General features: G+C 44.4%; 1 protein-coding gene across 1 annotated transcript; it reads right to left on the bottom strand.

Annotated features, from left to right (window-relative positions):
- Window positions 1–703: 703 nt before the first annotated feature.
- Window positions 704–27,899, bottom strand: NUP188 (nucleoporin 188). Its single transcript, XM_065853862.2, has 44 exons — window positions 27,826–27,899; window positions 25,880–25,934; window positions 25,210–25,283; window positions 24,555–24,639; window positions 23,784–23,864; window positions 23,401–23,445; window positions 22,843–22,935; window positions 22,579–22,698; window positions 21,997–22,208; window positions 21,741–21,855; window positions 21,032–21,232; window positions 20,450–20,539; window positions 19,806–19,871; window positions 19,152–19,271; window positions 18,552–18,678; window positions 18,276–18,431; window positions 17,804–17,930; window positions 17,074–17,161; window positions 16,907–16,983; window positions 16,629–16,743; window positions 16,177–16,297; window positions 15,881–15,947; window positions 15,333–15,461; window positions 14,202–14,335; window positions 13,700–13,806; window positions 12,694–12,900; window positions 11,876–12,045; window positions 11,469–11,538; window positions 10,736–10,803; window positions 9,919–10,114; window positions 9,325–9,402; window positions 9,112–9,197; window positions 8,535–8,680; window positions 7,201–7,382; window positions 6,627–6,827; window positions 5,865–5,957; window positions 5,494–5,652; window positions 4,599–4,736; window positions 4,340–4,414; window positions 3,402–3,611; window positions 2,543–2,674; window positions 2,334–2,404; window positions 1,774–1,903; window positions 704–1,549 (listed from the first exon to the last, which is right to left on the bottom strand). Exons 1-44 carry the CDS (start codon window positions 27,849–27,851, stop codon window positions 1,379–1,381), a joined length of 5,214 nt encoding a protein of 1,737 aa, XP_065709934.1. The 5' UTR covers window positions 27,852–27,899; the 3' UTR covers window positions 704–1,378.

Genomic DNA, 27,899 nt, shown 5'->3' with positions numbered 1-27,899 from the left:
GATCCAAAAATTGTACTAGAGTATCACAATCACATAAGCTTACAAGGAAAAAAAAACCAACCCTCAAAGCAAGATAATCTGATTTTCTCGCTCTAGTCTCTTAAATCCATCGAGATTAAAAACATTCTGATTGGTAAAGCAATCAAGTGTCTCTTGAGGAAAGAACTGATACGCTACTGGCTCACAGCTACATTGAAATTTGATTTCTTAGCTTAGGAAAGTCTGTCTAGATTTCAGGCTTTATTTTAAGCAATAATCACTGACCTTCTCTTAGTGTCTCCACCACACATTGAGCCTTGGAACTTCAAAGAGTTTGTTGATCTGCTTGAGAGAGCGATACCAGCACAATACAACCTCACCGCAGACAGTGTCTTTTTTGTAGCTTGAGCCTGCTGCAGAGCAACCCGTGCGTGTGGCCCACACCAGCGTGTGCAGAATCGTTCCCGAGTATTTCATAGTGGTGCTCATTTAAAACCTCCTACAAGTTCCCAGCATGAGAGTAAGAGAAAGGGAGTGGGTGTGGGGAAGCCGAGGAAATCAACCTTTGACTACAATCGCTTCAAACGGTACCTGGATTGTCGCTTATGAGCCACAACTCGCATCGCCGTTCACTGGGGCTTCGGCCCAGCTGACGCCGCAGAACGATGACACGGGAAATGCAGAACTGGTGCTGCCGTGTCCAGTACAAAACCACCAACAGAGCTGCTGTCTATAAAGGTTTTAATATCAGTATAAATAGGGCACAGTTACAAAAAACTGCAAGACTGGAGCAATGGAATTTTGATTTACAAACGCTGAGTCAGGCCTTTGCTCTTCAGAAACACACACAACACGCAGACCGCGGGGTGAAGGGGAGGCGTGAGCACACATACACCGTCTTGCCTTGAACCATTCCGTACAAAAATAGCGGTAGAAAGATGGTCTCTGAATTGCTGGCTGATCCCTTGGTTGTGCCTTAACTGGACTCTGGCTGTGAGGGAGAGGCAAATTGCACCTTAAGAGCAGAGTTACCGCTCAGTGGAAAGTTGGTCTCTCTCCATCCAGCCACAGCTTCTCCAGCTGAGGTACAAGCTATAAAAATAAAGGTTTTGAATGTTCAGCACTAGAACCCAGCCAGGACGCGCCGGCAGATGGAGCGGGTGGGCTGCGCACGCGGGCTGATCACCAAAGAGCCGCTCTCTGCTTTCCTTACGTTCACGCTGCTACTTGGGTTGCAAGAGTTGAAGGGGATCGCGCTGCTGCCGCCACAGCTCGGTTTGCAGCCCTGCCCACACCGGCCTCCCTCCCGCTACCAGCTCTGCAAAGGTGCTGCCTCCTGGGGTGGTCGTGAATCGTTCTGCTGCAAGTCCTGGAAAGGGAGGCAGGGGCCGGACAGGATCTATCTCTGCACGTGCCGGACAAAGGCCTGCACCAGCTGAAACAAAGGCTCCTGCCCCTCCGGACCCAGCTTGGAGGCAGATTTTCCTTGGGGAGAGGGAAGAACCCCGCTGGCCGGTGAAGAGGGGCCACCGCGGCGGAAGTAACGAGACAGGCTGGAGAGCAGCGTACTCTGAAATGAGAAGCAGGGAACGAGTGAGCTTCTTCCAAACACGCGGCCCTCCACCTCCCCCAAAAGGTGCGGGTGGTGCAGGAACAAGCACCGGTTTGTGCCGCCCAAGGTGCCTACGTTGGATCACGCTGGGGAACAGCTCCATAGCAGCCCAAGACAAACAACCTTCTCCCACAAGACACGTTTACCACGCAGCGCGAGGCAGGGCAGTACAAGCTGCTTACCAGCTCAGAGCTGAGCTCCTGCTTCATCCGCTGCTTGTCACGGGGGTGCACAGCTGGGTCTCTCAAGTACCGAACAGCCTGGGAGATGAGCAGGTAGAAACAGTTTTCCATTGTAAACATGAGCAGAGACCTGTGCAAAGAAACGCAGATCAGCAGGAGCCACAAAGGTCAGCACGCTCTAGTTGCAAGGTCAAAGACTCTGAGAAAGGCTTCACACAGAGTGTGCAGGAGGGAACGCTGTTACTGTTCACACTCTGCTCAAGCAGGGATACCCAAAAGCTGTGGCCTGCAGAGCAGAAACCCCTGTTGGCCATCAGGGATGTCCGATTTAAAAGTCTTGGTAAATAAGCATCAAACAACGCTCTACCTGCATCTTCAAAGGTTGATGCGATGGCTTCACGTACCCTACCCCAAAAAATCCCTGCTTGCTTTGGAGAGCTTCTGCCGGGCCATCTGAAGCCCCTGGACTCAAAGTGAGCAGCTCTGGAGCTCAGCTCTGAGCCGAGGAGCATGAGGTTCTGCTCCTCGGCCACCACTAAATCAAACAGCTGGAAACTTACTTGAGGGTTTTGGTTCCCTCTTGCATATTCAGCCCTGCAGCCTGAGGGAAAGGTTCCTTCTTCTTATCCAGCTTAAAAGGAAAAGAGACAGGCATTAGAGACAGAAAAGAGGAAACACTTGCACTCTTCAAAGTATCAGTCGAACAAGTGCTCTGAGATCACCAGCTGCTGTGATCTCCCCACCACAGGAGCGGCTGTTACGCTGTTACCTCTCCCAGCATGTTAAGGGCCACGTTGACTGTGGCAAGGAGGGTCCCAAAGGAAGGTGCGACATCCGAGTCAAAGGCTGGTGTGGTGAAACTCAAAACAAAGAGCAAGTTGTACTCAGCAAGGTCCAGCGACTGTGGAGAAGCAGAAAGAGGAGTGAGGCCATGAGTGCACTGTTGTCATAGTAACAGGAACACCTAGTCCCTGTATCACACTTTTTGTATGGAGAACTAGGTAACTTCCCAAATCCCAGGTGTACAGACAGAGCAGCAGAGAGTGCTCTGTACGTTCCTGCACAATCAGACTACATGGCTCTTCTCACATGAATGAACCTTCTCAACTCCCAAGCCGTACAGCTTGCCACCAAGCGGCAAGCAAAAGTAATGACTGTTGCCAGGTTGTTTTCAAACACCCAGGCACAGAGGCACAGGAAAAGGATTTTAACTGTCTAAAAGTCAGCAGCAGGACATTGCCGGAATCAAGGATTAAACCTTCCTTCTCTGAACTTGGAGACCAGCCACTGGTCACACTGACACAGGAGGATAGCAAGAGGGTGTCATTTCTGCAGGGCGGCACAGACGATACAAACCCCGCTGGGTTTAGTCTGCTCCGGTGAGGTTACACGTACACAGCATTGTGCAGGCCGCACACAGCATCGTGCAGGCCGCACAAAGCTCAGCCCGGCCAGCATTTCACACCCAGCACTCCCTGACTCCTACGGGGAATTCCTTGTGTCCTGCCTTCCCACTCTGTGCAGTCACTGTCTCAAGCAGCACAGACTGTGCCCTGCTAAACACCCCCAGAACAGCACCAGAAATACTGGAATCCCCCCGCAGAGAGCAGCATCTCTCCTCTCTCTACCTGATCCAGGAGGATCTGGCAGACATCAGGGGTGAAGTGGCGCAGGGCGGCGAGAGATTTGCTGAGGATTTTCAAGAGGCTGTACTGCACCGTGAGCAGCGCTTTCTGCTCCGCTGCCTCCGACTCAGGACCGGGATGTTTGGAGGAGGCTTGGGGGTTCCGCTGCACTCGTGGAGTCACGCTTGATGGAAGGGAATCGCCATTTTTTGTCTGTGGGGAAAGAAAAAAAGAACATCTTGAATGCATATATGATTATTTTGCACTCAGATTAATACTTTGAGGGAAAAAAAATGCTACAAACAAAAGGAATGAGGAAATAAGGCACCCAAAGTCTGTCAGCTGCTAGAAGCACAAGAATCTACAGTTGGTGTGCAGCGGGGGAAGCACTGCATTGCAGGGAGGCAGCTGCAGAGGCTATTTAGATTCCACATTCCAGAAAAATAACCTCTAATCAACACACTGAGCCTTAGCCATGATGAAACAACACATCAGGAGCAATACGCCATCTCCACCTCATGAATTTAAGGATTCCCCAAGAACAAGAGCTATCTCTTTTGAACAAATTCAATCAGATCAAGGACAGCAGGTCAACAGTGGCTTAATTAACGGTACTGCAGAGTACTACAGCAACGCAGCCTTCGTGCTGCAGAGCAGGCAGCTATAAAGTGATAACAGCACCATTTAAACACAGGCTGCTGTTTCTCTAGGACCAGCTTTACACAGGCCAGGATTTTCAGAGTCCAGACTACTCTTCGCACATTTTTTTGCTGTGGAGAAATGCAAATCCTAACTGCTGACGGTTGCCAACAATCACCGCTAGGATTACCAACAATTCAATATCCAAGAGTCGGAATATTGAATAATATTTGCCTTTTAACAGGGAGCGTGGGCGTGCAACCCTCTGACCTCACGGTTTGGTTCAGGGTCCCCATCCTCACCTGCAGGTAGTGCTGGAGCATTTTGCGGCTGTGCAGGAGGGAGGTGCAGGCCTGACACAGGTAACACAGATTCACCTGAAATAAATCATGTGAAAAACTGAGAATAAGACATTCAGCACAGACATTTAAATGAGCTCAGGAGTAGTTCCTATTAAAAGAGCAGTAATAAAAAGGTGATACAGTGCCATTTTCTATTAACACATCCATGTCCCTGCGCTCCAAGGCAATGTATTATTCACAGTAATAACTGGATTCTTACCTGCATGTCCCTCATAAGCTGTGGCAGGTGGAAATGCCACTCCTTGGTGAAATTTGAGAGCTGAAGAATGAAGCCAACAGTGTGATCGGCCTCTTCCAGACAGGCCAAGCTCTGTACTGTCCGTACTGCGTTCAGGCACTGGAGAAAGAAGAAAATCAGGGCAATAGCTGTTAAATCACTGAAATCCCACTCCCTCCTCTAGAAGAAAAAGCTGAAGTTGCAGAGGACCTGCCCTTAGGGACTGAAAATGCATTGATGAAGGTGGCTGCACAGCTCATGGGTCAGACCCAAACAACTTTTTATTCTTAGTCAGAGGTCGATGCACTTCATGAGCTGTGCTGCCGTACAGAAGGCAGCTGTTTGTCCAGGGAACACGCTACAGACAGAGTTCAGCACCTGTGTGCCAACGGGACTCTTCAGCCCATCCGAACTGACACACAGTGCAGGTATTTCAGTACTGCAGGACACGAGAGCTTGCTGACCCGAGTGGGGACTGCACCCTGACCACAGCACTGTCATTACTGGAGCAAGGCTGAGCCAAAGCCACCTCCAAGACAGCTCTCTTACTTTTATTTCCTGAGCAAACAACTACAAAGTGGGTTCCCATCAAACTCACTTCTGCTGCTGGGTTAAGCAGGCACATCAAACATCTGTAGCAAAGTTATAACCCCAAGAGTGAACAGGATGAACAGACGGTGGCTGCCCAGCTCTAACAAGTATCGTAACAGTTATCCCTGCCGCACTGCACAGCTTGAATATTCTTTCCTCCTTTCTCCACAAGGGAATTATTTCTAATGTAAATCTTTCTGAAGTAGGAGCCTCTTTTCAATGTTTCTGCACTTGCTGACATGTTTCCACTCCTGTTGCAACACAGAAGCCAAGGAACGTGACACACCTGAAGAATCCTCTCTTGATGGACACCGACAAAGTCCAATGCTTCAGTCAGGAAGTTGTATCTGAGCGTTTTAAGAAGGCGTTCCATCAGCGACATGGAGAGCCGATAGACCCCGGGCCAAGAGGGGGCATCCAACGACTTCCGAGATGAAGCGGATGTCTGAACAAATCAGATACAAAAATAAATTACCTATGGACGCTGCTGCCCAGTGTGGCGCAGGCCACAAACCCTCCACCCCGCGTGGGAAGTCTCCAGTCCCCAGGGGTGGCTGCTGTCCCCCCAGATGGGAGGGCTCTGCTCAACCACAGCCCCAGGGCAGGACATGGCACGTGCTCCTGGCGTGTTCCCACCTAAAAGGATGCAGCACCCACCTGGATGGCTCCGTTAGTGCTGAGCTGGTACACGCTCAAGAGGGGCAGGCAGACACTCTCTGTGACACCAGCTCCAGCCACGGCTGCTGCTCCCTGTAAGACACAGAACGAGCCACTGTTAAAATCAGCACGTCTCTCTCCTCTCTGAGACTAAAGAGACTGATTTTGCATTAGATATTTCTGTCCTTTGCACTGTCACCACCCTTTTAGAGAACTTCCATCCACACACATGTCTATGTTGTTAAAAAATTAATAGCAAGAAAAGCAACACTGTTCTTCCAGTAAAATCTAACCTGCATAACTGTGCTATGAAATCCATTTCGATTATCACCTGGTTTGGTACATACATAACCTTTGAAAAGGGCTGGCTTTGGAACAACCCTGCTTTCATCTAAAGCCCCACACAAGTTGAATTTCTAATAGATAAATAATGCTTTATTGCAACTAATGAAAAAGCAGGTTCTGACACTTAAATGCTGTTTTAACTAGGAGGGGATAATTTGCATTGCAGAATACATTCAGTGAAAGTGCCTGCTCTAAATTACAGGTTTGGCTCAGCTCTTCCATCCAAGACATCCCATTATCGAGAAGAACAAGGAAAAATAAGCAGGCGTACGCACAGGACCTGCGGCTCGCAAGTCTTTAAACAACAATCCTTTATCTACAGATCATTGTTCAGCTGCATCACAGGCAGAATAATAAGATAGACGGTTCCTATTAAAAATGTATAGCTATATGCTCTCATTTCTCTGCATCTCTCACCTGTTGAGTCCTCGCTAAGGTCAGCAGTAAATGTAATGAGGCCTCTGTGAAGTGAAGGTTTTGTTTAACTCTCAGGCTGATCTCCAGTGCGGCAAAGATAGTGGGAAGCACAGGGACTTTCCTGGTCACCTGTAGCCAGTAGTCTCCATCTTCATCAACTTCACAGAGCTCTTTGGCCAGATGCAGACCCAGAACACACACCTGTAGGGACAAGAGGACAAGGTGGAGGCTTGACACAGGTACCAAGAAAATCCTGAAGGCATTTACTAACACAACCTAAAGTTCAATCATTCTCAGAATCATAAATTAAGGCACCTGGTATGCTTCACATTACTCTCTGCACGCTTCCTGGCTGTATTAGCAATTGTGACAACATTTTTTAGGACAGATCTGTGAGACAGGCAGCAATGGCCAATTTCCCAGATTGATGTGTGCCAAGCAACAAGGAGTAATTCTGGAATAGAAACTGCTGAAACTTCTTTTGAAGGCAACAGGCTGCAAGTGGAAGTTGTTCCAAACATACATGGAACCTTTGACTAGAGAGAAAAACAAGGCAGACAAACAGGTCCCTCACCCCATCTCGCTGGTCTTTGTGTTTCACTCGGGAGGCATCATCTGTCTCCATGCTGTCCTTGTCATCTGTAGCATCTCCCAGGGTCAGGCTGTGTCGTGTCTGATCAAAAAGCGCAATGACCTCGTCCTGGAGTGTTTCACACACGCTCAGCACCAGCTGGGAGTACTGGGGGATCTCGTTCACTGTGGCACACACAGAACAAAACATTAATACATGACCCGTGTACTGAGGTGTCCAGTTTAACCGATAACGTCACTGGGCCACGTTTCTTGGAGTTAGTATTTATTCTGTTTTCATTTAAAAACCTACAAAACAGAATGTGGGGAACTGTGACTAAGTGACATGATTAAGTCTAGGAGGGTGTAATAAGGGATTAGATGGTCATCTGGATAACAAAAATAAGTGGTTTTACCAAGAAGTCACATAAACTCATGACATTTCAAGGCACAAATCAAGCACTACTATGGACAGATTATTCCATAATTGCTCACTACAGAATTTCCCACCCAGTTCTCCAGACTGCTGGGACTGGCCCATGCAGACTGAGTGCAGTCTATGTTCGTGAGTCCCTATAAATACTACATTCTTATCAAAACCATGATGATAAATCACAGCACCTTGTGCCAGCATGACTGCAAACTCAAACTGAACAGCAAAGAAAAGCATTTAAAAACAACCCAACCCTCTACTTTCTATTTATTTTCTAAAATACAGAGGTTCACAGGGCCCAGGCAGTGGCAGAAGGACATGGAAAGGTAAACCGATACATGTCGCAACACCACGGTTGCCTTTGTGTGTGTTGTACAGAGAAATCATGCCCAGATTCCACTCCAAGTGCCACTGCACTGTAAGATGCCCCACGAGTGCCAGCAGTAACGACCAGACTAGTTTCTCTGTTTTATAACAAAATGCCCCCTCAGACAACTTGCTTGTGTTTGGGTCTTTTTTTATCTCTAACCAGAAATTCATGTCAGAATCCAAGCTCTAGTGTGACTGTGAGATGGTGTCACCAGGGTGTCCCTCCCACACCTGCTGAGCTATTTTCAAAAACACACGGGAACCCCGTCTTGTCTCTGTCAAACTCTTCAAACACAGAGGTTGTTGCTGAGGAAAGACAAGAAGGGAAGACACAGACACACTGTGAATGACGAACCTCATGTTTTTCTAAAACTAGCTAAAAGAGGTTAAAAAAAGCAGAGAAGCCCCAGAGGCTGGTGACTATATTCAGCATCCTGTACTACTACTGACACCAAAAGCATTTTTATCTTTAGAATGTTAGGGAATATTCAGCCCTGGTAGCCCTGCTCTTGACACTCGTACACGCACCACCTCACCTTTCATCTCCTTCATTTGCAGCACAGTGATAAGAGCTGAGAACACTTTGGCTTTGGTTTTCTCCATCATCTGCTGATCTGCCTGTAGCACTCCCTCCAGAATCTGCGTCAAGGAGTTTATGATTTTATCCACAGAACCCAACTCGCTGACAACAAAAAGGGAGAGCTCTTCAGATTAGACAAGATCCCTCAGTAAATATATTGGCTTGACTGAGCTGTGTGGATCATAAGTCATATGATCCACACAAATAAAAGCAGTTGTTTTAAGTAAAGTTTAAGTCACCACCTGCATCTCACTCCAGACACAGCGCAGTGAAAATGCAGGACTGACTATCAAAAAAGCTTTTTTGATACACTTTCCACAAGCAAGCAGGAAGCCAAACCATAAATGTATTACTACAAGAGATTTCAGCAACAGCCTACAGACATTTGCCCTCCCAAAAGAGAATTTTGTGATAAGGTTTCGGTTTCCTCCCCAGATCACTAAGGGAATCTCTCTAGAGCAAATCACTTAAACATAACCTCCCAAGTTTTTCTGTTTAGCAGTGACTAGTAATTATCCAAATAAAATACCTACCTCTTCCACTGTTTGAGTAGGATGAGAAGGAGGGTGCACAGCATAGAGCCCAGCTGCAGACAGGACACTGACATGGGAACTAGAAGCTAAAAAGAAATACTGCAAGAGTTAGAGTTGCAATAGTTACATGTAGGAACACTTAAGAATTTCACAGCATCTAAAAAACCTATTACGACAAGGAGCTACAGAAATAGAACTAGAAACAGCACCTACCAAAACCTTGGTCCCGTTTAGCACATCCAGAAACAACTGCTGATGAACTGCAGAATCAGTCAGATGCATTATTTCTGCCTAAGATCCATAAAGACAGAGATCAGTCAAGCACAACAAAAAATGCACGTTCCTAACAGTCTAACATCAGCCCACTGCTTTGTTACTTTAAGAATTCACTAACTTTTATAGCCGCTGAGCGATGCAGGTTTATAGAAATCCCTGAAGTATTACACTAACAGTTGACAAAAAGTTGGCAATGACTCGTTTCCCTAATGGTGCATCCCTGCCTCACTTGACTCGGCAAAACCTCTTCAGGATTCCAGAATTACTTAAAATTGCTATAAAAATTGTTTTACTCTCTCCCTCCTCTGCTCAGACAGACAATGTGCTCATTTTGATCAAACAGCAAAATGCCACCACTCTAACCTCTTGTACCATGCTCATGCCAACTGGTGTTGTGAACTTATATACAGCAAAATTGAAAGAAAAAACGGTGAATTCTTCATTATGGCTCAGCTGGCCCTGAGAAGCTGACACTGAATTATTCAAAATGTTAATTTCAGATTAACACGAAAGACGAGAGGCAGCTCTTACATGGCTCGTGGAGATTATCAGCAGCATCCGCCAGGCTGAGATGAGCATTTGATACTCGGTGACGGAGGCGCAGCTGCTCCCCTCGGTCTCTGCCACATGATACGCCAATAACTTCACGTATTCCGACCAGTAGGCAAAGCGCTTCTTGGTGGAGAAATTCTTCAGCGTGTCTTTCAGGGACTGATCCAGTGAGCCCCTGACCAAAGCAAGAGGAGAAGTTATCTTCATTTATTCTTTGGTCAGAAAACATACTTCTGAGATTCAGGTAGGAAAGCCAAGGACACAGCTTGCAAGTGAAGGTTATTCCACGTATTAGATCTGTGCAGGGAATCCCACTTTTTGCATCAAATGTGAAGGAAAAACATGATTCCTGAAGAAAATCTACAATTTCCTTTTCATTTAACCGGAGATTTTAGTTAATCCTGACTTTTCAACACATTAAGCGGCAGTTATGTTCAGGAAAACAAAATGAGTGGGAGAAACCTACTAATATGTTATTCAGCAGTCATTAGAGTAGGTGTACTTCGCTTAGTTCACATTTTGTTTTAATAAATACTGTATATCCTCATTCCAGGATACATGGAAAATACTAACATTGTCATCTACGGGCTGCAGAGACGGTAACACCTTTTTGTGCAATCGGTGATTGCAAGAAATGCATGTTTGCAATTTCTTTATAAATCACTGTTCCTCCCACATTTTCACAAAATTACATGTACTTAGACCTCGCAGGCTTTGAAGGACAATCAAGATTTAACAGACACGGTTTAGATAATTAAAAAGTACAAGGATTAATGAAAGACTACCAAAGACTCACTTGACAACATAGTAGAGCTCCAAACAGATGATTTTCATGATTAAGGCACAGGTATCCAAGACACTGAGCTATAAAGACACAAAAATAGCAAAATCTGAGCAGGTAACTCTGCAGGGTGAGTTCAATTCTGATCTATCCCTACCCATACCCTTGCAGTAACTGATACTCCGGTTTTGCAGGACACTTGTTTCTCCCACAGTAACAATAGTTATGTCATTTGACCATAGACTGGTGATAATAAGGGGAGGATGCTGTGTGGGTCCGTGGATTCCCTGATGAGCAGCACAGGACTTTCATAGTGCAGGGGAAAACTCCCACAGAGAGGAAGAATAACAAGAACCTAATCAATTCCTCCATGATACTGGTCAGCCTGAGCTATGCCAAAAAAATTAAAAGCTTATTTTGCCAAACAGCACCCAAGGTACAGTACGGCTGCCCTACAGACAGCGTACCTTCCCGAGTACGTGTTACCACAAATGCTGGGTGACATCCAGTTTTGTTCCTTATGTGAATAAAGAGCAGAGAATTTCGAAAGACAGTTCATGGCTGTACAGTCTCTGCAAAGCCAGAAAGCATTTACTTAATCTCCCACCTGTGTTCAAACAGATAGATACTTCCAAACAGATAGATGATACTTCCGAAAACTGCACGCAGAGGAAGAGCCACCTACATCACTTGGAAGCCCTATCTGATAAGTACATAAGTACCTTCATTTTGTTTGGATGCAACTCACCTCTGATGATTCCGAAGGCGGAGGAAGGGTCCCAAAGAGGGGATTGGTTAAATTTTCCCAGAACTTTGGCCTAAAACACATACACAGAAGTAAAATCAGTTATCTCCCCCAAACCACATGCCTAGCAGCATTTTGACTGTTTCAGATTTCACAGAAAATATGTTTGGGTAAATACAAGCTTATCTAGCTTTGTATAAAAGTAACAAAGTGAAACATATTTGCTTCTGAACAAGCACTGTTCTTATTATCTTTCCCAACAGACCACGTTCAAAGCCCACACACTGCACACCCTTAGCAGAGCACACTAAGACTAGGACACAAATGTCCCTGGAAAGTCCGATGAACCAAAGAAAAAGTGTTTTGGGAAAAAAGGAAGGAAAATGCATCGTGGAAAAACAACAACTCACTTTGTCCTCAGAACCAGCATGGCGCTATCTCGACGGTCCTGCCACAGCGCGTGCAGGAAGGCAATGGCAGCACGATGCAGGAGGGGAGGGCACCAGTACCTCTCCTGTTGTTTGGAGTCTATCAGCTCCAAGACTACTTGGAGGCAACTCCACTCCCCTAAGCTGAATTCCTAAAGCAAAAGGAAACGAGAGAGTCTACATCAGAACCACTACATAGGCATCTAGTAAAGCAGAATGTGTTTGATTCCACTTGAACAATACACAGACAAATAAATCATGATGCTCTCATATGTTTTGTATATAACTACAAGGAATGTAGTCATAACACAGGAGAGAAAAAAATACATTTTTAGGTGAATAAAAACTGAACTAAGCTAAGACTTGGTAGAACCAAGTGCCTTCAAAAGGTCCCAACACAAGAAGATCTTCACTGCAAAGCACCAGAGGGTGTATTTTGGAAAACTGATAGTGTCCACTGTACATCTGGAAGCTGAAATCTTCAGCTTTCTCACTGTCTGGCTACTGTCAGAGGGAAAAGAGTGGATCACAGGGATCTCTGGTCTGAGCCAGTGGATGTTCTTATGTTAACTCCGTATCTGCCTTGGAAACATTGGGAAAGTTTGTTTGGTTATAAGGAGAAGTGAAAGTGGGACAGCAGCACATCCACTAACTGCAAGTACCAGCTGCACTTATCTCTCCATTGAGCACCTCAGGTCACATGTAAGAACTACCTGATTTTAGAGACTAGTACCATAAGTCCGCTGTGAACGCTGCAATACAAGACTAGTGAGCCCTTGAGCAAATTTCTGCTGCTCTACCTTTGATCCGTCACTGCCATCCTTCACTTCCAAGTTCAGGAACAGCTCAATGAGCCCAGGTTGTGTCTCCACCGCAACCGTGAGGAACTCCAGGATCATGACCTTAATCCGCATGTCCTCAATCCTGCTCTGCAGGCGGGTGAGGAAGGCGTCGCGGATGGCAGCAGCATCGCTACCGAGGCAGGCGTAAACGGACATGGGAGCAACCTGCAAAGCGCAAGAAACATCAGGAGCAGGAAGAATCAAACCCTCCAGAATGCTGCTTCTCTATATAAAAGGTGATTTGCATTTCAAATTGAAACTGGAAAATATTTGATACTGGATCTACAAACGGATGTGAGGGAACTCAAACACAAGTTGTTGTCATTAAGTGAGAAGCAACCTGCAAAGTGATCCAAATTCTCCTCTTTGGCAATTCTACTCTATCCTTCACCTACTTCTCAAGGGTTGTAACAAAACTGGAAAAGACAAAACCAGTTTTGGAATAATGTTTCTTGAAATAACCAAACACAGAGCTGGACTTACATGCTTTAATAAAACTGCCAACACATTCTCAGAAGTGTAGTAGTGAAAAAGAGTAAGTCTAAAAGGAGATAAAAGCTCCCAATAAAAACTTAAACAGGATCCTCTTCTCAGTAAGATCTAAAAGTTCCAGCTAAGGTGGTGTAGGAAATGTATTTTAGAGTGTGACTTAAGAAAATTAGTCAAAAGGCAGAAAGAGATCAACTGGAGGTACAAACACTTTGCAGAAAACACAACACTAAGGTGAAACCTCTTGTCAGATGCTGAGAAACTTCTGCAACAGCAAAGAATTATCTTAAAAAACTAAGGGTCTTCTATGTCATTTTTAACATGCTTAGAGCTTTCGGTCCACGTTGCCTTCAACTGACTTGCATTAAGCTCCTTAATACAAAAAAGCCTGAAGTAATTATCTTGAAAGAATTTCAGTGATGGAATCAATCATGAGAGGAGAAGCAAAGAAGCGTTTGTGTGAGTGTCATCTTACCGTAGCCAGTCGTTTGAGTAGCTGGATGGCCAGGCGTGGAAGCGCCGGGTCATGCTTGTGGTAGATGTATTTGGCCAAGACCGCAATAAGATTGTTTCCGTGAGCACCTGGAGAGAGTGCAATTAAAATCAAAGAGAAGAAAAGAGCAATAAGACGTAACTATTTACAAAATAATGATTTCCTTAGCAGAAGGTGAAAACTAGGCCAGTCTTCCACAATAACAAGGCAGAGGTACGAATGGCAGCTGATTTACTGTGTTCTGTAATTGCACGCAACTCATTACAAAGCAGCAAGCAAGCAGCCACGTTTGCTTAATACTTAAGAAGCTGTCCCAGAGGGGAAGAGTCCCTTAGAGGAGGGAGAACAGCTCTTCTCCCAGCACTAGAAACCACTTCTTGGAACCCTGAAATCTTTACTACTGTTTGTAATGAGACACACACTGATTATTTACAAATAACAGAAACCACAGCTTCCCAGGCTGCCCCCACAGAGAAATACACACCGTGCTGAGTGAGCGCCTGTTCTAACGGGGACACCACGCTGGAGGGGGGTTTCAACCGGATGACATTGTTGGTAACCGAGAATGCCAGCTTAACGGTCTGGATCAGCAGCTGACCTTGGCCTTGTGACTCATCACTGTGTTTCCAAAAAGGAAGCAAAGTAAGTAACTGTGTTGAAATCCAACATTTATCATTTGCACAACATTCGAAAAGGAAATTCGATATTCTGTCAATTGGGGATTGTACGACATTTTTACTCAGACTGCCATGTCACCATGTAATAGCTGCTGAAGTACAAACCCGCATATATCCCCAAAAAAGTCTACCCGGCCGTGAGTTCTCAGCATCAAACAAAACCAAGAAAAAGCCTGACAGCCTACTGTCACTTTTTCCCCTCTTTGCCATACTAGGATTTAAAATGTATTAAGACAGAAGGAGAAACATTTACAGAACTAATCTCACAGAAATTACAGTGAAAACTGGATGAAGAGATAAAACTGGCTCTACGTCTGGTATTTTCCTAAGATTTTCCTCATTGGATAAACATTCTGGCCTTCAGGGAGCCACGTAGGGAGGTTAAGGCGCTCAGCACTGAAGACATCTTCAGTTCTTCCAGAGTACTTCAAGCTGCCTTGAGAACCATCTGATCAGCCCTAGCACTTCCAAAATCACAGTTCAAGCTTTATTACAATTTATTCATGAGCATAGCTTGACTTAAACTCTGCTGATACCTCAAGACACAGAACTTCTAACACTGGCTATAATCCTCTCACTTCTAATTTAGTCATTCAACCTTGAGTTCAAGACTCATAAATGAGCTCAAGTTAATTCTTTATGAAAAAATGTAAACGCTAGTAAATGTTAAAGAATTGAACACATTTACACCTACTGGCATGCTCCAAGTGCCATTTAGAAATATACAATTAAAACAAGCATATGAAATGTTTAGTGTACAACAAAGATGATATACAGATCTGGAACAAACACAGCTTGTTTGCCCAGAACACACAAGTTGGGCTGTCATGGTGAGCTGTTACGTTGATCCCCTGTTAAATGCAATCAGTTAAAGCTCCATTTCAAATATTATGATTTGCTTCTTTCCCCACACTACCGAAAGGAAAAGCAGCGCTCACCTGCTGGACTGGGAGGCCATCACCATATCGATAGTGTCCACGCCGATGCTCATGATGTTGATGACAGCTTGTCCGGCCTCCGTGTTGGCCAGGCTGAAGACGCACAAGGACTGCAGGCTGGGGGCATTGCTGCCAGACACCACGCACAGCACATCAGCACTGGGAGCACTTGCGGTATTTTCTCACCTCACACTTAGAAAACTACCGTAAAGTAACCTCTTAATTTCTACATCCCCACTCACCCCTACTTTATTCTCCCTTCTACTTTCTTCATGGTGCATACATCAAATAGGAAACTGGGTGGCAGTCGGTCCCAGGAAGCCTATTTACTGTTTTTCTTCACCAGGTGTTCTAAAAAACAAGGTCCCTAATCTTCTTCCTTTCCTGTACTCAGTAACACTGAAAAGAGCAGAAACCAGCACTGCACAACCATGCCAGTTCATTCCTAGTCATTTACATTCAAAAATTGAAACAAAAAAATAGCAACAGGGACCCCTTGCACTGTACGCCAGGCTTAGCGCGGATCTGAAATCCATCACCTGTCTTACCTGCTGCAAGGATCCATTTCGGGGCATAAATTCAGTATGGCATGGATCAGCTGCAGAATAAGGCATCCTGAAAGAGACGAAATGGACTGCTCAGTTCAAGATCTGTTGCCTAGCTCTTAATATTTTGAAAGAAATCACAGCATCTAGCTGTACTGGTAGACATACAAAGCAAATCCCAAATGGCTACTACAAAAGGTATGATAAAAAAGAAGTAAAAATTCACACATCTTCTCTGAGAAGAGAGGTGATCCTTTTTAACCCTCCTTCTCCTTCTTCCCCCCTCTCAACATCCTTACCAATTTTCTCTCTCACTCCATGAGAGTTATAACGCCATTTGTGGTAATTTGGTAACATCTCCTTCAGGACAAACACAATGCAAGGGACAAGTCCTTGGCTCTGGGTGCTACCAAGTTGTCCCTAGGAGAAACAGAAATGTTATTGTCCCCCTTCTGGGTAAAAGGACAAGAAACCATTTGCAGGAAGGTATGTCTTATGTCTCTAAAGAAAACTATCGAGGATGAGGACTTGGATTTACATGAGACTTCCACTCTTTTGTAGATCGGATGAATCAAATGTTTTTTTGAAAGAATCAGACTACAGAGAAAGCACAACTAGTGGCACAGAAGGGAGGGTCAACCTATGATTACTCAGAGACCTGTTGCACAGGATCTCGGACAAGGCTGATTTCGCTTTCCTATCGTAACAGCCTACAAGTACTTCACACGCAGAGCATTCCAGAAACACTCACCCGGACAAGAGTCGTGATCAGGTTCAGGAAGGAGATGGTAACACTGTACTCGCCTTGAGGCTGTTCTATGCTCATCAACAGGTTTCCATAACCCCCAGCGTTCATTCCCTCTGCGCTGTGAAGTGAGCAAGAGGGTTTCTTACATGAATAGCAGGACTCTGACGTGAGTGAGAGAGGTCGGATGCACAGATTTCACACTGGCAAAAAGTTCTTGTGGCAGGTTATGAACAGGTTAGGCAAATAATTAAAAAAAAAAGGGGTTGGGGGATGATGAATACCTAATCATGTGATTCATGCTGGACACTGGATTGGCAACAAACGGTAAGAACCCTGTGTGGTGAAGGTCAGTCCAAACCTGCAAGAGAAGAAGTACAGATATTCCATCTCATTCACATATACACATCTGCTAGTTCTCAAATCCAGCAAACCCAGGTCGTTTCCTCACCTTGGCTGGCATCCGAGCAGCCAGTACCGTCAAACAATTGACACAAGAAGCAATAACATCCACAGGGGGAGAGATTACAGTTGTTAGCCTAGAAAAACAAATATTATGCATAAAAAGCATTGCCATCTGTGGTCTGTCTGGCCTATATACTGCTGGTTTGATTATAAAAGCTTTTCTCTCACTGAAGTACACGAGTATAAAAGCTCAGCAGGTAAATACAGACACCAGAGTCTGCACTTACAGTCTAGACTTGCAACCTCCCCCTCACACCTGAGTCACATCAATTTACTAGAAGAGGCGAGGCTGGCAAGACAGCAGACTGTCACAGCAACACTCATTATGCAGCAGAACATCAACTCCCAGGCACTTAACACTGAGAGGAGTGTTAATAAGTACAACTGTTTTAACACCTGGAAGTTAATGCACTAATGATATGCTCTATTCCCCTTTCATGTAAACAGAGGTACCAACAAAAAATGCCTTTAAATGGATAAAATTGCACAACATTCAGGAAGGAAGCGGAAGAGGGGCCATTCTGCTGCATGAAAGCATTAAACTGTGTGTAGCCAGAACAGTTTTGAGAACTCAACACCAGTCTTGGGGAGTTCAAGCACTGAGACACAGTTCTTGCAAAGCTCTTGGCAAAATGAGTAATCAGCCATTCTTCCAGCTCATTATATCTTCTCAGGTACCTCCGCTGTTAGTGACCTGAAGCTGGGTGGTGACTTACCTCTGCAGGAGCATGTAGATTCGCGACGTGATTGGCAGAAGGCAATCTGCTATCGATACGTCAGTGCTGATGACTTTATGAACCAGATCGATTATTGGCTTGACCCTCTGGCAATGCTGGATCACATCTGGGTAAAGAAAACTGACACTGGAATGCGAAATCATACTTAAGCAGTAATCAAATCTGGAACGATGCACATAAATCTTACCACACATCCCCATGGTCATTCCCCATACCAAGAAAACATTTATTTTATCTGTCTGAACTTTTCCCTCATCTAAAATTTATCTCAGCTCACTACGTGCTCTGGGCCTTCTAGAATGAATTTTACAGTATTATATTAACAATTTAAAAATAAGGTTTCTGTGAAAGTATTCCATGCTCTTTTAAAACCGGTTCAGTCCTACTACTAACCTCAAATTGAGACAGGTTAACAATTATTTATTCTCTTTTATACTCCAGCCTGTCTCACCTGCTGTCGATACAACTTGGAGCAGCATCTCAATCTCGCAGGTGAACAGTGTCCAGCTGCTGTAGGAGTATTCCCATCGTACCAAATAAGCCCGATCATCCAGCATCACTTGGCCCACTGTTCCCTGGGGTATCCGCAGATTTGTTTGACCTAGTGCTAAAGATTGAAGAAGCGGGTGAAATACAGTCACAAATTTCCCCGTGAGTTAGAAGCCAGATAATGAACTAAATTCCTCAAAGCATTTCAAAAAGAAAAGGCTAAATATAGTTTCCTTACCAAGAGGATAGAGGAGCTTTGCAGCCTGTCTTCGCCAAAGCGTGCCGTCTTCATGAGAGATCACATCAGGAGGTTTATGTTTGTACAGTTCGATATAGAAGGACATTTTATCCAGGAAACTGTATACCTGCACACAGAGAGAGCTTCAACAACACAGCCAAAGAGCCAGACCTCCTTAAAAATTAATCAACCAAGTCATTTTCAGGAACAGGCAAGTTTTCTTGACATGGACAATATCCTTTGTATACGTCAACGACACCAAAACATAAGTAGACAGACCACATGTCCAGACAAGTCTCATCTAATGAATCAGGAACTTCTTATGAGTAAAGCACAACCTGAAAAACTAGGCAGTATCTTAAACTTCAGCCATTACACATGAAAAGTCTTCTAGAAGCAAGAAAACCATGTCCTGCAACAGCACAGGACTAAAAAGGAGCGATGCCCACTGTTCTTCGAAAAAAGCTTTGTCTGTCACCTAAGAGTACAAATGAGATAAGCACAAGTAATGGAAAGAAGGAATCACACAGCATTATCACACAGCATGTTATCCCTGCCTTGAAATAACTCATCTCCCAAACACCAAGAGAGATCCTGTACCTTTTTTGCAGTAGATTTATCAGACACAAGGGCTTGAAGCAGCTGAAGGAGAGGAGTAAGTAGATGGGGGAACATCCCACAGACACTGTCCAGGATAATACCCAGACCCGCAGTGGGTTCCTGATGGTTCAAACAGAAAACAAATGTCTTATTACTAAAAAAACAAAAAAAGCTAAAATGGTCTTGGTAGAGCACAAGGATCCAGTTCCTTTTTAAATTGTACATTTAACATTAATCATGCACAAACTATCACTCCAGTCCTTGCACAGACTAAAGCATGAGGCAGTGTGCAAGTATAAGGCAGGGAAAGACTATAATGCATTTCATATCATCCTAATTCTGTGACAACAAAAAAATAAGCATGATGCTTTTGCCAGCAGTTAGTTCAATCCTTGCAACCCCAGCCCTGGTTTAAACTATCACCTATATTAAAACTTGTTCCAGTATCCTTCAAGAGTAAAGCCAAGGCTGTACCTAAAAGGCAGGAAAGGGCAAAAGTAAATCAAAGATAGATACAAACGAACACTGGTTCATCAGGCCCTCCTAGAAATTAGCTAAATAAATACAATTAGTCCGTTCCTTTCCTAAAAGGGGATCTTTTATCAGGTTTTAGTTATAAGCAGGATAGGTCAAAGAAGTTGCCAACACACTCACCGTCTTCCAGAAGAGCTGAGGAATGCTGGAAGCTGCCAGAACTTCACAGGCAGCATCAATTATATCCTTCAAAGGAAAAGAGAATGGAGAAAATAAAAGTTACTTTACACAGGGGAATTTCATCCCAAGCAAGTTCTGCCACATCTTTGGAATTTAAGTTTCCATGTTTACCAGCCAAGCTGTAACTAATTCCTCTAGTCGAAACAGAAAGAAACACCCAACACACCCAAACCCAGAGCACACAGCCAGCTTAAAACCATGGTCCTTATCACAAATGGACTGGGCAGGATAGATTTGTTCCCTGTATCTGCAAAGGGCTATATGATGTCTTCTGAAACATAGAACTGGAGTGTGTAGTATTTCCTTTGCTTTGGAAATAACACATCAACAATCAGGTTCAACTCCACGGGACTTCAAGTGCAAAATATGCTCTTTTGTTATTAATCAGCCAGTCTGCAGAGGTGTTTACTACATTTGCATTGTGTAAATGCAGCAGGAAAAGCAGCAAATTACTCTTTTAGATCTAACTCATGTAAAGTCTGCAGTCTCAAATGCAGGATTACCATTTCACAAAAGTAATTAGCATGAGTTATGACAGGTTATTTTAAATTAGGTAACAGATGCAATGAGCCTTGGACGCTTACCTGCTGATTGCCCAACGTATGTAATTCCAGTGATGTCAGGACAAAAGAAAGAAGTCCATAAATACACATACACGCTGTGCTGGCTGTACACTGGAAAAAAAGAATACACAGGCCATTATAGGAAAGACTACGAATTACAGAGCACACAGTAACCGCATTCGGTCTGCTTTACAAAGCAGTTTATTCTCATATACAGTATTCTCTAATGAAACCACATACAGAGAATAGTGCAGAGTTAAATCATCTCATACTCAAGATCCACAATGGCAAGTACACTGACGGAGGCAAATCAACAAATGTGATTTAATGCAGTCTATTCTGCTCAAAAGAGATGTAGTTCTTCAATTTACAAAAGCTTTATTTTATTATTTGAGCATAAAAATCTGTTTCATTTCAGCTTGATTTCTGATCTTCAATGACAGAAGGTAAGATGATAAAACCTGCTTTGCTGCATACTCTGCTTAAAACCAGATCTAGTTTGAAAGGACGTTGGTTCAAAATCATCCACTTCCCATCACACCTTTACATCAGTAGCAGTTAAAAAGCTTCAAGAGCTTACATGCACAACTGTAAGAAACTCACATTCTTCCCCCCGCTGCTCAGCGATCGCAGCAGCTTTGTCAGATACTGGAAAACGTTCAGCTGGATAGCGGTGCTGCCCATTCTCCTGATGATGTTTGCTGACTCCTCTGGGTTTACGGTGTGACGGAGCAGAGCCCAGGCCAAAAGCACCGGAGCGTGATGTGAGACATCCCCTAACTGCAGCAGCTGATTGTCCATCTCCTGCACAGAGACAAAACGAAAGAACTGAGATCTTCTGAAAGAAGCTCATACTCTACTGATTGCATCTGCTTGCTAACAGTCACCCTTCCCTTGCAGATAATTATTTCAAACATGAAGCTGACCAAATCATATACTTGCAGCCTTGGTCTGGTTTTCTGCACGGTTTACTGACTTAGAGTTGGTGTAACCTCAGATGATCTCTGTCCTAAAAACCCTGACACTACAAATCCTTTGTTTCATTCCCTTCTGGAAAGTTCACATTGCCTACTGCTTTGCACACACCTTTCTTTGGAGAAAGTCCAAGATAACCAACGAAATACAAGTGGAAGAGGAAATAATTTTGTTCTTATCAGCCCCAGAATGTTACGCAGATGGTAGCTCTTACACTTGGTCAACAAACCCAAGAATTAGAAACTTCCAGGCATAACCTTTAAAAAGCACTGCCTAGGTAAAACAGTAAGTTCTGTACTGTTAGGCCTGACCAGGGGTTACTCTGCCAGTGCTTTACCTGGTGGATGCGCTCAGTATTGGCTAACTTGTGCTCCCCCGTCCTGTCATCCAGAGCACGCTCATGGAGGGAATCAATTTCCATGCCTTCCACCAGAATAAGAGCACTAAAGTAGCTGCAAGCAGAAAAATAATTAAGAAAATAGGTCAGAAACTTTATTTTAAAGTTTAAAGAGGCAGCAGCAAGAATTATACATGCTTTTTTTCTGAAGAAAACAACGTTTCACTCTGTAGTCACAAATATACATGATACTCACCCGATACGGTCAACCAGGTGATCCATGCTCTCGTCTACCAGGTGTCTGTTGGTTTGTCTAGTGCCAAATCCCTGTTCTTTGAACATCTTGGCAAATGCCAGAAGCTCCTCAGGTGCCATTTCAAAGTACGCATAGTAGAGGAAGATGACTTCCAGGAGCATGGACTGTTCGCGGAGGCATTGCACGAACCAACGGGAAACCTGACGTTCTGTCTGCAAAAGGAAAAACCCTACCATTGCTGTTGAGGCTCATGGGTCCGTCGAAGCAGTCAAAAAATGAGAAGTGTGAATATTTCAACAGCTTGTGCAGCCAGCAGTTAGTACTGATGGCAAGGAAAGCCACTGTAAACACAGAGTGTGCTGATGCAAAGGGATTATGAACAACCACATATAAATGGATCTGTTAGCCTAGGGCTGTCAGTGGATTTACCACAAGGAACAACACGTTCCATACAACTCTGTTTCTGAGCAGAAGTGTGTTCTGTTAGAAAGAAAACAGTTTCTGCACATGTGCCTTTTCCAACACACTACATATAAGGAACGACTTTATAAATTCGATAAAAAATAGAAAGAAATAACATACCATGAGATTTCCATGTGTTTCCCATGTAGGAGCTTCTGCTTTGTACAGCTCTTCAAACTGCTTCCGGTAATTAGGAACTAGTTCCTTGTCCAACTTTTCGACACACTGGAAGTATTGTGCCTTAAATAAACAAATGATTAAATTAACTTCTCACACACACACACACACGTGCTTTTTACCATCACAAGTGGACAACTACTACACAACTTACCTATTTAGCTCATTTCAATGACATGACAGCCAGGAAGAGGGTTTGGTACTCACTGTGTAAGGGTGCCTCTCATCCTGAAAATAAGTGAGTAGATGGAGGACGCAGCGCAAAATGCAAATCCTCTCTTCGTAATAATAGTCAGCAAGCTGTGAATATACAGTTATATCACATCAGTTTGCTATAGTGCTCAACTCCATACACTTTCCTCTCCCATATACTGCCACGGCCTTCATCACGATATATAGTGCTCAAACGTAACCTCTCATTGCTCATCCCTATTATCCTGTGTCAGATATGATCGTCAGTCTCCAATTCTGAGTTGTCACTTCAGAGAGTAACACATGAACCTATCAGCTTTGGAAAACATGGGAGCGTACACCTGCCCAGCTAAATTCCATGATATTGAGCCCAAAATTTCCTTCCTGTAGCAACTATTAACACTGTTCAAATCTTTATGCACATCCATCTATTTTAAAAGCATCTTCTAAAATCTGTTCCTTATATAAAGGAATACTTCAATTATTCCAAGATTTCCTGGATCTGGAGAAATAAAGTTGGTTCTCAGTCCAAAGAGATCTTTTCAACAGAAAATAAAAATGGAAATTACTAACCTTCAGCATCAGAGCCTGACTCTGCCTTTCATCCTGGAGAACTGTCTGCGAGCAAAACACAACAAAATAAAGAATTATTCACTGTAGAAAATACCTACTGACAAAATATGTACTTGCAAAAAAAAAGAGACTGAATTCTTTCCATTTCTTTTGGAAAGACAGATTCCAAAAGTACACAGCCAAAACACTCATTGGTAACTACACATTTGCTATTCATCTCCACTCACTCTCCTTCATAAATCCGTAGCTTTCCTGTGTTCTTGCAATTGAGGAGCACAGAGAGATTGGAGCAGGAAGACGTACAAGAAAATTCAGCCTGGATATCCGTGATCACATTTCCTTACGGTGGTGGAGTAAGCAGAACGTAAGTGGGAGCTACAGACCTTCAGGGAGTCCCTTGTTCCTCTGTAATCCTCTTGAAGGTAACACTGTAACAGCTGCACACTCTGCTCTTCATCCAGACCCTGGAAAACAGAGAGATGCTCTGAAACGAATAAAAAGCAACTAAATTCATGAAAGATGATGATTCTCTCCAAATATTCAGGCAGCTCCTCTCTTCAAAACACGTAATTTCCAAAATATGCCAAAAGGGGTTTTTGCATCAGACAGATGCTTGCTTTAGTCAGCACTTCTGTTTAAAGCAAAACACGTAAGCTTTGATGTCACTCAGACGCAGCCAGTTTAACTTCAGCAAACAGAACATAAGAGCGATTATACAAAAGGTACTGCCACCAGTCACCGAGCTCCAGCGTGTGGCTTGAAGGAACAGAACCTTGCAGGAAAACTGACACAATTTGCAAACATGGCAGCTGATTGAAGGGACATCAATTTTTAGCTGAGCGGTTTTGGATGTCTTGAAAGAACCCAAGAGAAACCAGAAGTGGGTGACAGCTTCTGAAAAGCAGGGCCCTTTGCAGCAGGTGGGGTGTTAACCAGGAAAACTGAGGCCCCTCAAGGTCACTAAGGACTTTTAAAAATCTTCACCTACAGCCCCAACACGTACTTCTAACATCCTTTACACTATTCTGAACTGAAAGTAATTCTTAAGTTTGCCTCTATTCAACATCAAGAAGCTTACTTAAATAAAAGAATTCCAGTAACAATGCATTCCAAGTGCAGGGACAAAAAGTCATCAGAACAGCACCTTCACTCACCAAAAATTTGCTGACCCTCAGACCCAACTCTTTTAGCGGAGCAGCTACATCTTTATCAGCTTTTATTTTTTCTGCGGAACTTGTACTAAAAGAGAAAGAAATTTCAGTCACGAAAAATGCAGCAATCATTTAGAATGAACTAAAGAGGCTTAATTCCAAAGCCCTATCAGTTTAAACCAAACACCTGCTTTTTCCTCAACGGCCTTTCAATATTTCATACAACAATATTCTGTAACCTCCCCACCCGAGAAAACTTAACATTTTTCATAATTATTACTATAATAAACGCAGGCTATATTCATTCCACCTTCTCCAATGAGGGAATCCAGGTATCATTCTGGGACAAATGAGTGTCAAGAGGAGTCACTTCTCCACAGGCTGCACACCTGCACACGATCATGCAGCTCAGCAGAGACCAGGGTTAAGAGCTACATAACATCAGTAATGACAGCAGGAACCGCTGTCTCTTCTTTCTCCTCTGTATTTCATGCCCAAATATGTAGATTTAAGTACTTTCTCTTGATACTTTGTACCTGAAATCTCGAGTCATGCAAAAGAGTAAAAATCTATTTTTAAGTAACCAGAGAGAAACATTCAACGTGCTCCTCTAAATCTCATTTAGAGGGTAATATCTAAACTCAAGCAACTACTATACCTTGGCGGTTTATAGTATGAAAGCCCCTCTAACAATCTCTGCCAGTGCTTGTTCAATTCTGTTGCAATCTGTGCCTAGAAAAAGAAGCAAATACTACTGAACAGATTCCTCAACATACACTGTGGAGTATCAGATTTGTCAAATTTAAGCAAAGCAAAGAAATTCCACCACCACAAAGAGACAGGAACGACACAAGACAAGCGTCTATGATTCAGACTGATTCAAGGTGCGTATTGTATGAGACAGCTCGCTGACTTGCCTAATCACGGGAAGGGAGAGGAAACAGGAGGCAATGGACTAGATTCAGAAACATTTGGATTTCCAACCTCTGAGCAAATTCTTGAAAGCAGGGGCTCCGTCCCAGAAAATAAGGACGCAGGCTGTACCGCTCATGAATAACCCAGACCAGCCAGTCTAGAAAGCAGCACTTGTGTCCACTCCAGAAAGGGAACCACCTTTTCACACACACCCTTCCAGGCAGTTCATGAAGCAGCTATAAATAAGGAGTGGAAGAATGAACAAGTAGTGGAGACAGAGGAACAAAAAACGCACCAAGGGAAAAGCAGCAAAACACATTTTCACTAATATGCAAAGAGATGTACAAACTATATATTTGGCCATGAAGTCCACGCAGTGACGGGCAAACCTGCTCAGCAAGACATGGACTTACTGGTTCTCTTAAAGCTGATCTGCCCAGAAGAATTGTCCATAATTCTCTGCTGCTCCTGTAAATACAAGGAAAAGGTGAACAGTATTTTAATGATGAACGTGATGCAGGCTTCTATTTAGCTTACACCTTTTCAAACCTGCAATTAATGCAGAGCAGATCGTATTGCAATATAAGAAAAAATATTTAAGGAACCTTAGTCTTTAGCTGACTGGTTTAGATGTCCTGGAAGACCCAGGAAAGAACCAAAGAGGGTGACAACGGCTATAGCAAGACTTGCAAACTCATATCAAAGCAGCAGCACATTTGCATCACACTACTAGCTCGATTTGATTTTGTTACTTAGACGTTTAAGGTTAATAAAAAGAAACCTAATGAAAGTATAGAGCAATATACTATTCAGTTGCACTTGAAGCTCTCTTCCAAACAAATTCTTCTGTAACAGTTTCATCCTTCACTCTAAGTGGAGCATAAAACTGGGTGAAGTGAAAAATCACAACAGCTTTACATAAGGTAGAATAATTTGCCACAGGTCTCCAGAACATTTACCCTTGCCTTCTTTTCCCTTCCTGAGAGCTCTGTAGAAAGGCCAGTCTGCACCATGAGGTATCACAGATCAGATCCTGACTCTGGCAGACGCACCCACAAAAACGAGTGTCCCTACAACTGCTCTGAAAATGTACGTCTGCCAAAAAGAATATCTCAGGAACTCAGACAAATGCTGAATTGATAGCAACGTAATCCAAATCAGGAGTTAAACACCACAGCTCCCCACGCAAAGCCTATCTACAGAAGCAAGAACACTCATTAACTTATTTTTAGAACAGCATCATCCAAATAACTCACTGTGGCAGTGAAAGTCGTCTGCAACTCCTGACACATGGTGCCACGTAAATTATGAGATTATTTGCCATACACCTATCAACATAATGTCTACCTGCTAATTCCTAGATAGTTGGGCACACCTCCCTGTGTATAAACTAACGAACCTCCCCACGACTTGCTCAGCAACCGGCTGTGGGTGCAGCCTCTCCAGCCCACCCAGAGCACCGAAAGGCCACAGTTTTACCAAGAAAATAATGTCTTTGTAGAACAAAGACATTGGCCTCACACGGCCAACCCTTCTACCTTTCATTCCCTCTGAATCTCTTCTGTGAATAAAAAAGACCACAGTTTGTTGTCAGTTCGCTGATTACAGGCTCCAAGAGAGCTAAGGAAGGAAAGCTCTTTTTATGTGATCACATGTAACAGTGGTGTTCTTGTCCCCATTAGGGCTTGTAGACACTAATTTAATAAAAAATAGACATCTAGGAACCCTCCAGAGGATAAAAATGGTACAATAAAAGTCAAAAAGCGTGCTCAGGACAAATGACAGAACCAGCCTAAGGTGATCACTGAACCTGGGATTCACAGAACAGCCTCCCTTATACACCTTCCACATCTCTATTTTGATTTTTACGTTTGCAAAGAGTTGTCCAAGAGGCGGAACCAGCCCCTGAGCGCTCTGCTCTTCCAGAGGCGCCTCAGGGACGGGGCTGCTCCGACAGACACCTCGGGCGGCAGCGCCAGCCGCGACCCAGCTCCGCAAACCCGACAGCTCAGCGAACATTTCACCTTCCACAACGAGGAAGGGGGAAAAAAAAACAAAACAAAACGAAACTCCACAAAACCACTAAAAAGTCGCTACCAACACGCAATTCAGCCGCCCGGGGGTCCCGCCGGGCCCCTCACTGAGGGGCGGAGCCTCGCTGCGCGCGCGGGGGGGGCGGGGCCAGGTCGGCGCGGGCCCCGCTGCCGTTAACCCGCCCCGCCGTGCTCCCCCCGCCCCGCGGGCCCCGCTCTGCCCCCCGCCCCACCCAGGAGGCCCCGCACGCAGCGGGACCCGGGGTGGCCCCCGCCTTCAACCCCCGACCGCACCCCGGACCGGAGCGGCCGCCGCGGTCCCGCACCTCGCGCACAGCCCGCCCGCCGCCATCTTCGCTCCCTCCTCACGTGACCCGCCGCGCGGAGCCACTCCGCCCGC

This window comes from Patagioenas fasciata, chromosome 20, assembly GCF_037038585.1.
Source record: "Patagioenas fasciata isolate bPatFas1 chromosome 20, bPatFas1.hap1, whole genome shotgun sequence".
NCBI lineage: Eukaryota > Metazoa > Chordata > Aves > Columbiformes > Columbidae > Patagioenas > Patagioenas fasciata.
This window is presented reverse-complemented; position numbering and strand designations above follow the sequence as displayed.

Bases quoted from the DNA above. Each gene is read 5' to 3' on its own strand.
- NUP188 (XM_065853862.2), bottom strand. From the start codon at position 27,851: ATGGCGGCGGGCGGGCTGTGCGCGAG. The intron at 25,284-25,879 runs GTAAGTCCATGT...TTCTTTTTCTAG, and splicing joins GATCAGCTTTAAGAGAACCA to GCACAGATTGCAACAGAATT. The intron at 18,432-18,551 runs GTAAGGAAACTA...TTCAATCTTTAG, and splicing joins AAAGCTCCTCTATCCTCTTG to CACTAGGTCAAACAAATCTG.